Below are 15,268 nucleotides of genomic sequence, written 5' to 3'. Positions count from 1 at the left end.
TTAACATGTGTCAATATTTTCCATTGGCAATATATTTTTTATCGTCTGTTATGTATAAGATGTACATACACATAGTCAACTGTATTTTCATTCCATTGCCTTGCTATTGCTATTTCTATTGCTGCTGCCTGTAACACAGAATTTCCCTAGCTGGGGATAAATAAAGTTTATATTATCTTACATCGAGGCAAGAAACATAAATGGAAAAATAGATCTGCTTTGGCCAGACAGTAGTAAATACATATGTATCCAATAAGCTTGTGAGAAGTTGGCCCGATTTCAGCAGTAATTAGAAGTGGTGTTAAGTGTTGTTGTTGTTGGAGATGTAGCAACTCAATCAACTCATCAAGTACCAACTGTTGTGGTAGCTATTATTTTAAAATGGACTTATTATTATTTAAATCTATCTTTGGACCTGTTTTAAATCAAAGCTGACTTTTCCGGTGACATTTATTTCTTCCATTTGGACTTGGTTGGTCAAATAGCACAATGTCGACAATGCACTTGCACGTACACAAAAAGCAGATAACTTGCCCATGCTGTGTAGTTCAAACCCCAGTTCAAAGCCTCACATAACCAGAGTACAGCTTAAGATAAGATAAGAAAAGATAAAACTTTATCCCTAGCCGGGGAAATTTGGGCATTACAGCAGCATGTAATTGGAAAGAAAAATAGCAACAGAGATAGAGAAAATTCAAAAAACAAAATACAAATTAAAGAGACTATACATACATGTATATATTACACAAGCAAAATTACATTTTGAATATATAAAAGAAAAAAAATGTAGAAAACATATATGAAAGAAAAACATGCATTGCAATTGTACAGCTTGCCAAAACCGGTTTTCACTATGACAGGGGTTGGACACTGTGGGTGCCCGCTCAGACAAAAGTGAGACAATCCCTATCGTCCCTGTATGCAGTTGAAAGAATTTAGGGGCTTTGGGGGATGTAAATAGGAAATATAATGTTGCCAGGGAGTCAACAACTTAGCTGTGAGCTACAACTTGTGCTCCATTTCTTTGGCCTATACTTGTTTACATTTTGGCAAATTGGCAAAATATTTGGAATTAGCTAATAGCACTTCCTGTTGGTAATGTGCCTATTGATGTCGGGTCAACTATCACTGGATTATGTTGATACTAAGATATTTCACTCTGAAAAGTGACTGACATGGCTGACTGACATTTAGCATGGCTAAAAATTATTTGGCAAGGCATAAAGAGTCAGTACAATGGCCAGGTCTTTCCACATTAGCAATTTAGTCAGCAACAGGTATCGTTTAAATGCCTTTCAGCTTCTTTCTAATTTACCTTGGCATGCAGTGGCAGGGCACCCCTGGTCAAAATTTGTTTTACTGTGAATAGCTAAGCAAGTAAAAGATGACCTGATTTCTAAACAGCATAAAGTTAAAGATGGCACATTTCTTTAATATTTCAAGTGAGATTACTTTTTTATTTTCATCTTTTACAGTTTTAAAATAACAACATGGAAAAGGGCCTCAATCAAAGGTTGGGCACACTGCATGGTCAGTACTTGGTAACCCCACCCAAGTATCACATCTTATAAAGGCATTCTTTCAGTTCTTGTTTGTCAGATTTTTGCCCATTTTTCCTTCAAAAGGCTTCTAGCTCTGTGAGATTCTTGGGCTGTCTTGCCTGTCTTGTGAAATATCTGTGTACATGGACACAAATTTTTGCCTGACAATCTGTCTGCCTTTCCAACAAATGAGGACTGTTTTGTCTGAACAGGCAGAGATTAAAACAAATCATCCATGACAACCAGCTCTGGTCCCCAGGTCTCACATCACTTTAGATTCCCCCTTTGAACAGTAAAGTTGTCATACTCACTATTATTGACCGTCTTTCTAAAGCTGCTGACTTTGTCACATTTCTGGAACATATTCTGGAATGCATTTGCTAGTGCTTCAGCAGTATGGGAGCTGGAGAAATCTAGGGAATGCAATAATGCATTACGAAGTCTGCATCAATCCAGTGAGCTGCAAAACTCAGTACTGACATGGGGCAGATGTCCAAATGCCAAAAATCACTTGTGAAGCAAATAAAGGAAATATCTTCTTTTAGCAAGCTATCTATGCTTGAATACACTGCCTGGTAGAGCTTGGGTTTGGCAATATCTGTGAAATACATGCGACCTGGGAGGGTGTAGCAGGGGTCAATGTGAGAGACCAGTCAGCAGAATCCAGTCTCTTTGACCACATGGAATGGCTGGTCATCCAGCCCTTTGAATTTAGCTTGCTATCACCGTCATAAAGGCAGTTGCTCTCTAAAGTGGTGTCCATAACCTGGTGTTTGGGTCTGCCTTCTCTGACTTTATCTTTTCACCCTCTGCTTTCAGTTTGACAAAACGTGCCATGCTCTGCTAGGTGATGCATCATCTAGTTTTATCAAATTTGTTGTGTTAAAACGTTATAACTTCCGCTGGGACGTTTGTTTTTATCCTGGCATACATTGCAGATGGCATTGTTACATCTGTCTAACACACACTGTAAAAGTGTCACACTGGACAGCAACGAATCTCTCCATGAATTAATTAGCCAAAATGAAATTCAAATACCACCATGTAATCATACCTTACAGGAAATAAGTCACAAGGGGTCTAATGAGAAACAAACTATAGATACTTCTAAAGCACAGTCAGAAATTTTACAGTGGTAAACTGTAAAATAAAATAAATGTTAAGCTTTTCCTGGATATCAGACAATTCCAACCATGAGGGCCTTCAGAGACATAGATTTGTCAGAATGTACAATATGCATCATAATAATCTGAACAGACATGACTTGTCAAAACAAAAAACAACATCAAGTATGCTTAGCCATCTTTGTAAAACTGAGCTATTACTGTATACACACATATTGCACGTCATGAACCTGAGTCATGATCACCATATTCCAGTATTCTTAATTCATGTTTAAATCAGTCAAAAAGCAAGGTATGAGTGATTACATTAAGGGTGATTTACTAGTTAACTGCTGCATTGCTATGGGACCACAAAAATGCTGACTTGTTCATTTTGGCTTTCAAACTCCACACCCTAACCTCAGGGATTATCTAGATTTTTTTTTAGGGCAGAAAACCACAGCCTCTGTTCAAGTGTGTGGCAGGTTTATCTTGTCTGCTATATTATACCATGATGGAGAATGAGCTGCATGCTGTGTAAGATATAGAAATAAAACAGAATATGATCATTTGCAAATCATTCAATCAATCAATCATATATACCCAATTGAACGCAGAACAAAAAGACATATTTAATCTTTTAACTCACCTTAAATCACCTTCATTGGTTTTTGTAAATATATGCTTATTCTGAATTTGATGTCCCTGCCCCTTTATGGCAGCAGCAATTGTTGTTTTAATAGTATCTTAATGAAAAGGTCAAACATGTTTCCTTACACCTTCGCACAAACTGCTCATAAACACAAACTCTGAACTTTTGCTAATCCCTCAGTATTATTAGTGACTTTGAACAGGTTGTACCTTCCCTGTTCACTGAGCACATGATAACATTATTCACCTCTGTCAATTTCAGGTGCAGCCAGCTGCTTTTAAAAGTCAATAATTGGTTAAATGGAGATCATCTGAGTGTAGTCAAAGGGTTTCAATTGACTGTACAATAAACACACCTATCTGGAAGGTATCTCGTTAGTCCGTACTGTGGCAAAACCAACACCATGAAGACTCAAGAACATTCCAAGCAAGTCTGTGAAATGGTGATTGCAAAGCACCAGTCAGGGAATGAATGTAAGAAAATTTTCAAGTCACTGAATATCCCTTGGAGTACAGTGAAATTGATTATCAAGAAATGGAAAATCATTGGCAAAGTTGTCAGCCTAGCCTGTCTGCCTAGAGCAGGCCACACACAGAAAGTGAATCACTGTGCAAAAGGCATGCTAGTTAGTTAGTCAAAACACTAATGACTATTCTGAAGGAGTTACAGCTTTTGTGGCTGTGACTGGAGAAACTCTGCATGTGACAACTGTTGCCCTAGTGCTTCACATGACAGCCCTCTGGGAGAGTGACAAGGTGAAAGCTCCCGTTGAAAGCAACCAACGTAAAACCTCTCTAGAGTTTTCCAAGGTGTTATGGTTTGATGAGACCATAACTGAACTTTTTAGCCATCAAACAAAATGCTTAGCTTGGCAAAGCCAAATAACGCATCATAAAGCCAAAGCTACACAGGAATGAGTTGAGAACAACAATGTGAATGTCCTAGAGTGGCCAAGGCCTGATCTCAACCCAACTCACTCATGATATCCTCGCAACCTGATTGAGCTGGATAAAACAACATAATCATTACTGATTCTCCACAGAGGAAATTCAGGTGTTACAGTAGCACATGGACAGAAAAAGGTACAGATCAACAGAGCTGTTACAGTGTACATCTGTCATGACCCGTGCTGTGCACGCCGTTTTTTTGTTAGTTTCCCCTTGTGTGTTGTCTTTGTCTGGTTTTTGTCACATCCCGTTTTATTTTGAAGGTTTATGTTATGTTTCTTGTTTGCTTTACTTCCTGTGTTTTCCCGCCCTTGTGATTGTCTGATCGTGTTCACCTGTGTGTCATTAGTGGTCCCTCCTTGTGTATAAGTCTGTGTCTCCCTCCCAGTCTTTGTCGGGTCGTTGTCTGCGTCACCTTGCTGTCTTCGGTTCCCTTGCTGATTGAGAATCTTGCCATAGGACAGGTTGAAAATGTCCAGGAACACTCCTCCTGAAAATGTCCAGGAGGAGTGTTCCTGGACATTTTCAACCTGTCCCTGCAGCTGTCCACGGTTCCTGAGTGCCTCAAGTCCTCCACCATCATTCCGGTACCGAAGAAGACATCCATCACCTGCCTGAATGACTACCGGCCTGTTGCACTGACCCCGGTAATCATGAAGTGCTTTGAGCGGATTATTCTCAGGTACATCAGAGACTTCATCCCCTCGGACCTAGACAGCCTTCAGTTTGCTTACAGAGGGAATCGGTCCACAGAGGATGCTGTCTCCATCACCCTGCACACAGCCCTGACCCACCTGCAGCAGCCCAACACCTACGTCAGGATGCTATTTGTAGACTTTAGCTCAGCTTTTAACACCGTCATCCCAGACAAGCTGGCGCTGAAGCTACACACGGTGGGTCTGCCTGCGTCTCTGTGCCACTGGATCAGAGACTTTCTCACCAACAGGCCTCAGGTGGTGAGAATAGGGAACATCACATCATCCCCTCTGGTCCTCAGCACGGGCACGCCACAGGGTTGTGTGCTCAGCCCAGCCCTCTTCACCCTGTTTACTCACGACTGTGCTGCCATCCACCCCACCAACACAGTCGTGAAGTTTGCGGACGACACTACAGTAGTGGGTCTCATCTCAGATAACAACGAGACCCACTACAGAGAGGAGATACACCAGCTCACCCAGTGGTGTTCAGCCAACAACCTGGTGCTGAACACAGGAAAAACCAAGGAGGTCATTGTGGACTTCAGGAGGTCCAGGAAGACGGATCACGCCCCCCTCCTCATGGACGGAGAAGTGGTGGAGCGTGTGGACAACATCAGGTTCCTGGGCCTCCACATCGCATCTGACCTCTCCTGGTCCATGAACACCTCCCGCCTGGTGAAGAAGGCACAACAAAGGCTCTTCTTCCTCAGGAAGCTGAAACGGGCTGGACTCTCCTCTCGGTTGCTCGTTAACTTCTACAGGGCCACAATTGAAAGCATCCTCTGCCTCAGTGTGACAGTGTGGTATGGCAGCTGCACGGCACAGGAGAGGAAACAACTGGCACGGGTGGTTAAAACTGCACAGGGCATCGTGGGCTGCCCCCTCCCTGACCTAGACTCTATATATGAAGGTCGGGTCAGAAAGAGGGCGAGATCCATCGCCACGGACCCCAGCCACCCGGGCCACAGACTGTTTGTACCGCTTCCATCAGGAAAGCGGTACAGGAACATCCGCACCACCACTAACAGACTGAGGGACAGCTTCTTCCCCAGAGCTGTTAGAGCTGTCACCCCCAGCAGCCCCTCACTGCAGTGAGAGACTGTGTGAACTGTGAACACTGCACACCGCACTTTACACCTACACCTACACCTCTACCTCCACCTGCACCTTCTGTGTACTTGACTTTTATGTACACACATATACTATAATTATATACATTTTAGTATATCAGCACATTTCAGTTTCATTGGCATATTTTATTCTGTCGGAACATTTCACTGTGTATATTTTATATTTTATTCTGCTTGTATATTTTATTCTGTTTGCACATTTCACTTCCATATTTTATTGTTTATTGTTTAGTATATTTTATTGCCTAAGTATATTTTCATTCTGTTATATTTTTAATTGCTTCACGAATATTTTTTTTTTTTATTGCATGTTGGTTTATTTTATTTTATTGTAGTTATCTTAATTTTATTCACTCTTTCTAGCCTTATCTTTCTTACCATCTAACATGGGGGTTGCAATGAAAATTTCATTGACATGTGCAATGACAATAAAGACTCTTGAATCTTGAATCTTGAATCTCTCATAGTCCCATAGTGAATGTTTTGTTGCGTTATCTTTGTTCATGTCTGTGTCTCTGTTCATGTCTGTGTTTTTCCCTTGGTTTGTCTGTGTTCATGTCTGTGCCGTGTTCCCCGTGAGTGTTTTTGTTTGTTGTAATTTCTTTAGTCTAGTTTAGTTGTTTTGTTATCGGTAGTTATAGCCCATTTTCAGTTCTCTGTAAGATTGTTTTTTTGTTTTCATTTCATAGTAGTGTTATTATATATATTGTTTTCAGGAGTGATTCTTTGTTTCTGTCGTTCTGTAACTTAAGTTCTTAAGGTCTTTCTTAGCTGTTTGTTTCTTCCTCCTTCGGGAGCGTTTTCTGTAATTTATTTTATACATTAATAGTCATTCTTCGTCTCATTCCCCGCTCTGTTGTGTTGCGTGTTTGTGTTTATTCAATGTTTCCCGGTGTTGTCTTCATTCTCTGTGTGAACCCTTTTACCCTAGTGTGTCTTTAATCATTGTTCCCAGGGTGTTGGCTTTGTTTTCTTCATGTTTAATAAATTGGTTTATTTGAATCTGCGCCCCCCCGAGTGTCTGCATCTGGGTTCACACCTTAGCTTCCCCTTAAATTCCCACCTCCCTGACAACATCTCAATATAATTATATTATCTTTCAATGTTTCTCTTTTATTCTTTGCTGTCTGTAACAATTTCATTTCCCCAGCCTGGGATTAATAAAGTTTTATCTTATCTTATTTTAGATAGGGTATTCACTACACTAGTCTCAGCAGGATGCTGTACCATTAAAGTAGCTTAGAGGAAAAAAAAATACAAAGATAATGAACAAAAAACTATACAATATTTGTATCAATATCTTAACAATGGCTTGATATAAGAGGTAGAATTTCCATTCTCCTTCCCAAGGCAATTGTATTTCTATTCTCTCTTGTATTTAATGTACATACTGTATACAGTATATAGTTGGTCTTATCTTAGATCCCACACACACACACACAAGTATTACTGTACAGTCGTACCAACTAAAACCAAGTTAGCTGGACATGCTGAAATTGCAAATATATTGTAAAGCTGTAGCTGAGTCAAAAATGTTGAATGGTCCAGGGTGAGAGTGACTGTATTTTAGTCTGTTAGGTGTAAGTCTGACGCTTCACCTCCCAGTGTCCACATGCACAAAGCTGACAGAGACCTATCGAAAGAGACTTCAGGCCGTAATTGCTGTAAAGCAGCATATATGAAATACAGACTTGACAGGGGTGATTACTTGTGCAAATTATGATTTAAAAAAAAGATTAAATCAATAATTTGTTTTTAGGTTGGCATGGACGACATTTTCATGTTGATAATATAGAAAAAACGATTCACTGTGGTTTAATGTTGTAAGACAATAAAACGTCCAAGGGGGTGAATACATGTTCTAGGCACTGTGAATACTGAAGTAGTGCTGTCATATCACCAACCCCCGAGGCTACACAAAAGCTACACAGACCTTTAGCAAGTTAAATTCATTGTTGGTTTTACTCTCTCCAGATAAATAGTTGAGAGTAATAAAAAGATCAGAACACCAAGTTCATAAACATTTTTTGTCCTTTTGCTGGTTTTCCAGAAGCACCCTTAGAAACACGGGATTGATCAGATCTTATCTTATTCCCTGTATGTTATATATTAAGACAGAGTCTGTGAAGTAACTAACAACTACTTTATCAAAAAACAGTGACAAAGCCAGTCACTATTTCCCAGAGCCAGCGTTCAAAAAGCTCATCTTGTCCAACCAACAGTCTAAAATTCAAAACATATTCAGTTTACTGTAATTTAACAGAGAATGTTAAATGTTAAAAATGTTAACAGTTGCCTGTTACATATGTGTTAATGAGATAATTTTGTCAAAGTTGTTATCTGAAGTGTTGCACAATGGGTAACCATTTTTGAATTCTATTGAACTGTTGAAATACACATCAAGGGCCCTGAGGCACTACTGCAATGGGATGGAATGCTTCATCACATCTGCTGGATGTTTAAGTTGGCAATTGTTTGCCCTCACCTTAGCCATGACATCTTTATATGACATTAATATGTAAATGGGGACTGGGCTATATTTATAAATACTACTGCTGTATAAAAACAGTCCTTGGTTATTTGTCTTTGAGCTTATTTTACAATTCGTCTACCCCTAGCAGCCCTAGCCACAAAAGCAAGTGGTTAAATTACAAGAATTTTTATCTATACAGAGATGTCACATTGCATTTGAAAGTTCCCAGTGTAATGGAAATGCACTCTAATGCAGATGTAGGGAAGCAAAGACTAGTTAATCACAGCAGATTTGCTAGTGACTGATGAGTTTATCTGTGAACAGATGACATTAATTAGCTCCACCAAGGCACCCATAAAACAAAGCGACAGTATAACAATATTGTAGGGTAGACAGGGTCTTTATTTAGTCTACTTGTTATGTTGAAAGTTACCCTGTGTCATGTTTTGATTTACTTCCTGCCTTTGTGTCTTTCGCACCTTGGTGATTAGTGATTTGTTTCACCTGTCCCTCATTAGCCTTTGCTCTTGTGTATTTAGTCCATGTAGTAGTTAATATTAGTTAAATCCAAAGTATTGTATTATGAGCAAATACTATCTGCTACTAAAATGTACATATATCACAGTTTGCTTGTCAGTAATCCTGCCTTTGTTCCTCATACTCTTCTTCTCCTTTTTTTAGTTTAGTCTAGTTTTTGTTGTTCACATTTGTTGTTCCTTTTTTGGATTTGCCACAGCCTGCTTTCTAAGTTTTGCTGCCTGCCTGTTCTTGTGGACTGTAACCACCTTTATTTTATCAAAGGACAGCCATGGCCTAGAGGTTTGAGAAGTGGCTTGAGGTCAGAAGATCGCTGGTTCGATTCCCCCACCGGACAGGCAGAAAAATGTGGGTGTGGTGGAGTTTTCCCTCCCCCTCCATTAGGGGGAGGCTGATGTGAGAAAGCACTTAACCCCCCCCAATATGCTCCCTGGGCGCTTGATTGCAGCCCACTGCTCCTGTGTGTTTCACTGCACGGTGAGTGTTGTGTGTGGTTAAAAGCAGAGAATAATTTCCCAGTCTTGGGATCAATAAAGTAAATAAACTTAAAAGCTTGATGAACTACATTTGAGTTAGGTTGCTTCCCTGCAGTCCTGTGTACACACAACTGTCACATAATTATTGTCATATTGCACACCCCTTCATTACATGATAAGATAAGATAAGCAAGGGCAATGGGAAATGTGGTTATAAATTAAGTATAGTATTTGCTCTATTGCACAGCAGATAAAAGTACATATGTATATATAGTCCATTTTGACATGATAGCAGTTGCTGCAGATTTGTCGGCAGCACATCCATGATATGAAACTCCTGTTCCCCACATCCCAAAGGTGCTCTATTTGAGTACAGTGAACTCATTGTCATGATCAAGAAATCAATCTGAGATGATTCGAGCTTTATGACATGGAGCGTTATCCTGCTGGAAGGAGCCATCAGAAGATGGGTACACTGTGGTCATAAAGGGATGGACATGGTCAGCAACAACACTCAGGTAGACTGTGGCATTGAAACGATGCTGAATTGGTACAAAGGTGCCCAAAGTGTGTCAAGAAAATATCCCCCACAACATTATACCACCAGCACCAGCCTGAACCGTTGATACAAGGCAGGATGGATCCATGCTGTCATGTTGTTGACGCCAAATTCTGACCCTATCATCTGACTGTTGCAGCAGAAATCGAGACTCATCAGACCAGGCAACGTTTTTCCAGTCATCTATTGTCCAATTTTGGTGAGCCTGTGCGAATTGTAGCCTCAGTTTCCTGTTCTTAGCTGACAGGAGTGGCACGGGGTGTGGTCGTCTGCTGCTGGAGCCCATTTGCCTCAAGGTTCGACGTGTTGTGCATTCAGAGATGCTCTTCTGCATACTTCGGTTGTAACGAGTGGTTATTCAAGTTACTGTTGCCTTTCTATCAGCTCGAACCAGAGATGGTGAGATTTCACGCACACCAGAGATGATGTGCGTGAAAATCACAGTAGATCAGCAGTTTCTGAAATACTCAGACCAGCCTGTCTGGCACCAACAACCATGCCATGTTCAAAGTCACTTAAATCACATTTTTTCCCCTTTCTGATGCTTGAACTGCAGCAGATCGTCTTAACCATGTCTACATGCCTAAATGCATTGCATTGCTGCCATATGATTGGCTGATTAGAAATTTGTGTTAATGAGCAGTTGGACAGGTGTACCTAATAAAGTGGCCAGTGAGTGTGTGTGTGTATATATATATATATCAGCTGTATCAGCTAGCAGAACTGCCAGCATGGTGAATAATGGGCCACCCAGGAAGAACAAATCACTTTCCATACCAGAGGCACTCGAAACTGTCAAACAGCGACTAACAGCTCAACAACCGGTCAGACCAACCAAGAGCTGATATGGGAAAATACCAGACATATGGGAAAGAGAGGCATCACACAAACCGATGCCCAATGGTTAGTAGACCTAGCTGACCACAGCAACCTCCCAGTCGCCTGACACTGTAAGACTGGACAGACCAACCTGTGCACTGCCTGGATTGACTACAAGAAAGCCTACGACTCAATGCCGCACACATGGATACTGGAATGTCTGGAGCTGTATAAGATCCAACAGGAACCTAAGGGCCTTCATCCAGAACTCGATGGAAATGTGGAAGACGACCCTAGAGACCAATTCAAAGCCAATCGCCCAAGTCAGCATCAAAGGACAAGTACCTTGGCATCCCACAGGCTAATGGAAACCATGAAGAGGCCACAAGGAAGTCAACCATAGCCAAATACCTCCAGAGAGTAAGGCAGGTCCTGAAAAGTCAGCTGAATGGTAAGAACAAGGTCCGAGCCATCAACATGTACGCAATACCAGTCATCAGATACCCCGCTGGTATCATAAGCTGGCCAAAGGAGGAGATAGAAGCCACAGATATCAAGCCTAGAAAGCTCCTCACCATGCACGGAGGGCTCCACCCCAAGTCCAGCACCCTGAGGCTATACACTACGCGGAAAGAGGGAGGCCGAGGGCTAGTGAGCGTCAAGGCCACAGTCCAGGATGAAACATCGAAAATTCGAGAATACATCGAAATGGCCCCTAAGGATGAACTGCTAAGTGATTGTCTCAGGCGGCAGAACCCTGATAAGAGTGTAGAGGAGGAGGAGCAGACAACCTGGAGGGACAAGCCCCTACATGGCATGTACCACCGTCAGATAGAGGAAGTGGCTGATATCAAGAAATAGTCAAACTAATCATTCTAAAAATTGATGTGCCGAACACTATCTGTGACCTGTGTTTTGTTCTGATACCAGGCTAGTATTTACTATGTTATTTTAAGTTATGCCAGTTGTTTTTTGTCTTTTTTTTGTTCTGACAAGTCTTCTAGTTTGAAGCTTGTTGTTGAGACTTTGAAATAAAAGCCAAATGTTAAGCAAGGGCATGAGGAAAAGTTATGCAAAAAAAAAAAGAAATGTTAAACAATAAATGTTGAACAATGCAGCGAGTTTGTCCTCATTTTGGAATAGAAATAGAGTCATAAATGGTGGGGATTACTGATAGTTCAGTTGCTTTAATAGTGGGGACCACAAGATATTTTCTCTTTGATCCTCACAATTTTGGAATCCAGTTGCTGGCCGGATTGGACGACTTGGTAGGCCGGATTCGGCCCGTGGGCCGCCAGTTAATGATCACTGTTTTATACCGTCTTCACTTCAAGAACTCTGCTGTTCACTTTGCTTCAGCTCTGCGTCCAGAAAAGAGTGAAAAGCAAATCACAAGTCTCACCAGCTATACATCCGTAAGAGCACACAATTGACCAAGACTAGTGACAGAAAAAACACAAGAAAACACTAAATCAAAGAAAAGCAGCCATAGCTCCTGTAGCAAGCTTCTACTTGTGCAGCGCAATCTCGAACCTTGATTTTATTAAGAAGCGACAGTCACCCCTTTCACCTATGCACAGTATGTCATCCACACTCTCTCATCAATGATAGTCATATTTGCTAAGATCCAGACCAGCTCAGACACAATGTCAGCTGAACAGAGCAACATATAATGGACTGAACAGGAAAATGCGTCACACCTGCACAGCAGGTTTGTCATTTCAGCATTAAATGTTATGCAATGCGTGTCTTCCTCATATCACAACAGCATCTGTCAATGTACGTTAGAATGACATGTGGCAATAACATCGGAGTCAGAGGCAACAAATCACAGCCCATGAACAGCTTGGTTTTGACGCATAACAATACAGATCAAAATACACATCCGAAGAAAAAAAGAGAGAACTGGAAATATCTAGGATGAATAAAGAACTAGAAACTTCTCTGACATCATTGTGACCACTTGAGGCTAACCAGTTTCTTTTTGAATCTTAAATTTATCCAGGAAAGAGTTACTCGGTATGGACAGAGGTATTTCTGCTAACCAATCAGGCTCCCAACATTCCCATCAAGGAATTGCCACAGCCTTGCACTGTCAGCCACTGGATTGAAGGAGTGGGGATCAAATGCCTAATCCAAGGGCGCCTAAAGAGAATTGGGTCACTGTGTGCATCACAGTAATTTTCCACAACTTCCTATGGAGTGGAGACCTAGTACGTAAAATTAAATATAATATAATACAACGACACAACTAGAAGCCACAAAACAGCATCTCATGTTCTGTGTGACAGTTCAACTGCACTCCCTTCTCACTGTGTCTGTTTACCTCCCTCTGCATTTTCAAGCTTGCTACCAACAAGAGTGATGCATGACTAAACTAGCTCAGTCATAGCTCAATGCAAGTAGTCAGTGCCAGAGGGTAAAACAGTCGCTCTGTGACATGTTTCTACTCACACACTTCAGTGCTTCCCTCTGTTCAGTCAACTTGTGAAATATGGTGTGCTATTTCCAAAGTGGTGTCTGAGGGACCAGGGGCCCCTATGAAACATTTCAGGGGTCTCATTAAGGGGTATCATTAATTACTTACATGTACATATCAGAAAATTTGTGATTTTGTTTTGATTTGGTGTTTTGCTCAGCTGTCTGCAGAGTAAATAAAAATATGTAGATTATATTTCACTACAAAGATATTTTCTGATAAGGGCTCTTAAGACCATTATTTGTACTAAATGTAGGCTTCTGACGTATATCTGCGGTGGTTTGATCATTTAAAACAATGGCATTGCTACAGTGGCAATAATGTGATACATAAGGTTGATTTAGCTAAGCCTCAGTTGTTAAACTAATCACATTTAAACATCATTATATAGGCCTATATCGAACTCAAACGACTATCCCTGGCCCCAAAAAGTGGAAAACAAAAATCAATCAACTCAGCATCGATATGATAAAAATTATTATTTTTTATCTTACCGGTAGCTGTTGAAGCTGTCCAGTTCATCAGTGTCGGGGAGGAACACCTCTCCCTTTTCCTCGCGCTTGGACTTCTTCCGTTTCAGCCTGAACGGCAACAGCCGCTTCCCCTTCTTTGCTTTCGGGGAAATGGGTAAAACATCACCGGCCAATGTGGCGCTGTCTCCCGGGCTGAGGGGACCGGGGCTCGTCGGTAGGGTCTCCGGCTTGTCTCGAGTGCTGGTCGCTGGCCCATCTTTGAGGGAGCCCGACTGTTTCAGCTCCTTGCTGTCCTTTTCAGGTGATTGCAATTTAAACAAGCCCTTTACTTTCAGTGTGCTCGACTTACTCATGGCGTCTGTAAAACAATTCCTGCTGAAGAAAGTGCGAGCAGGAAGATGAATCCAGGTCAAGAGCTGCTACTTGAAACTGCTGGATTCACCGGGCTAACCTGTAGAACGGGTTACCTGTGAAGACTCCGACTTGCTTGAACTAGTACCACCAGGTAAGAGAAAAGTACATCGGTATCCAGAAGACGCGAAGTTTCCGACTGGTACCTTCAAAATAAAAAGTCTTTATTTAACGAATACTGTACATGCTGAAACAACATACCGCAAGTTAACTACATTACAATAATTAACTTTTGACCAGAAGAAAGTCTCTCAAGGGTGTAGTGTAAGTATGTGGGATAATATTATTTTATGTTTTCAGGTTACAGTCTATACTGTTTACTGTGATTTTTGCCAACCTAAGGATCCACAAATGATTTGTACACAGATATGCACGTACCAAAGGTTTCTCCACGCAAATTGAAATTAAAATTAAAATTACATTCTGCTGTAGAAACACTGATTTATTTCATTTATTTATAAAAAAAAGGAAGAGGGAGACAAAATTAGAAAGAAAGCAGAAACACTTTTTTTCTCTGTGGAACTGCTCTTTTGGTACTTAACTCTCTGCAAATATACTGTTTCAAATAGACAAATATTAATACATAAATACTGAGACCAAAAATGCTGGAAATCAACCTCTGGCATACATTTCATTATCAATTAATCTGCCATTTGTCTCAGTTAATTAATAATCAGTAATTGTTTTGTTTATAAATTATCCAAGGCTTCAAGATGGAATTGCTTGTTTTAACTGACAACAGGCCAAAACTCAAAGATGCTTAGTTTACTAATATCGATGGAATCGATTATCAAAATAGTTGCTGGTGAATTTTCTGTCACTTGACTAATTAATTAATCAACTTATTGTGTCAACTCTAGTATAGTGTCAACTCCCAACAGGCTGCTAAAATGTCCTCAATGTTAGCTGTCATCCTGCTACTTATAATCTTCATTATTTTATAGTAACTTTTTTTTAATTGATATTTCAA

The 15,268-nt window shown here is 40.8% G+C and overlaps 1 protein-coding gene across 1 annotated transcript in view; it reads right to left on the bottom strand.

Moving 5' to 3' along the window:
- crybg1a (crystallin beta-gamma domain containing 1a) overlaps positions 1 to 14,281 on the bottom strand; it is a 48,397-nt gene extending 34,116 nt beyond the window's left edge. Inside the window, exon 1 of the mRNA XM_041953206.1 lies at positions 13,909 to 14,281. Coding sequence (XP_041809140.1) covers positions 13,909 to 14,240 — 332 coding nt within the window. The 5' untranslated portion in view covers positions 14,241 to 14,281. The remainder of the gene's footprint in view (positions 1 to 13,908) is intronic.
- Between the last annotated feature and the right edge of the window lie 987 nt (positions 14,282 to 15,268).

The sequence above is a fragment of the Chelmon rostratus genome, chromosome 15 (genome assembly GCF_017976325.1).
Source record: "Chelmon rostratus isolate fCheRos1 chromosome 15, fCheRos1.pri, whole genome shotgun sequence".
Classification (NCBI taxonomy): Eukaryota; Metazoa; Chordata; class Actinopteri; order Chaetodontiformes; family Chaetodontidae; genus Chelmon; species Chelmon rostratus.
The sequence above is the reverse complement of the archived record's forward strand: the minus strand, read 5'-3'. Positions and strand labels throughout refer to the sequence as shown.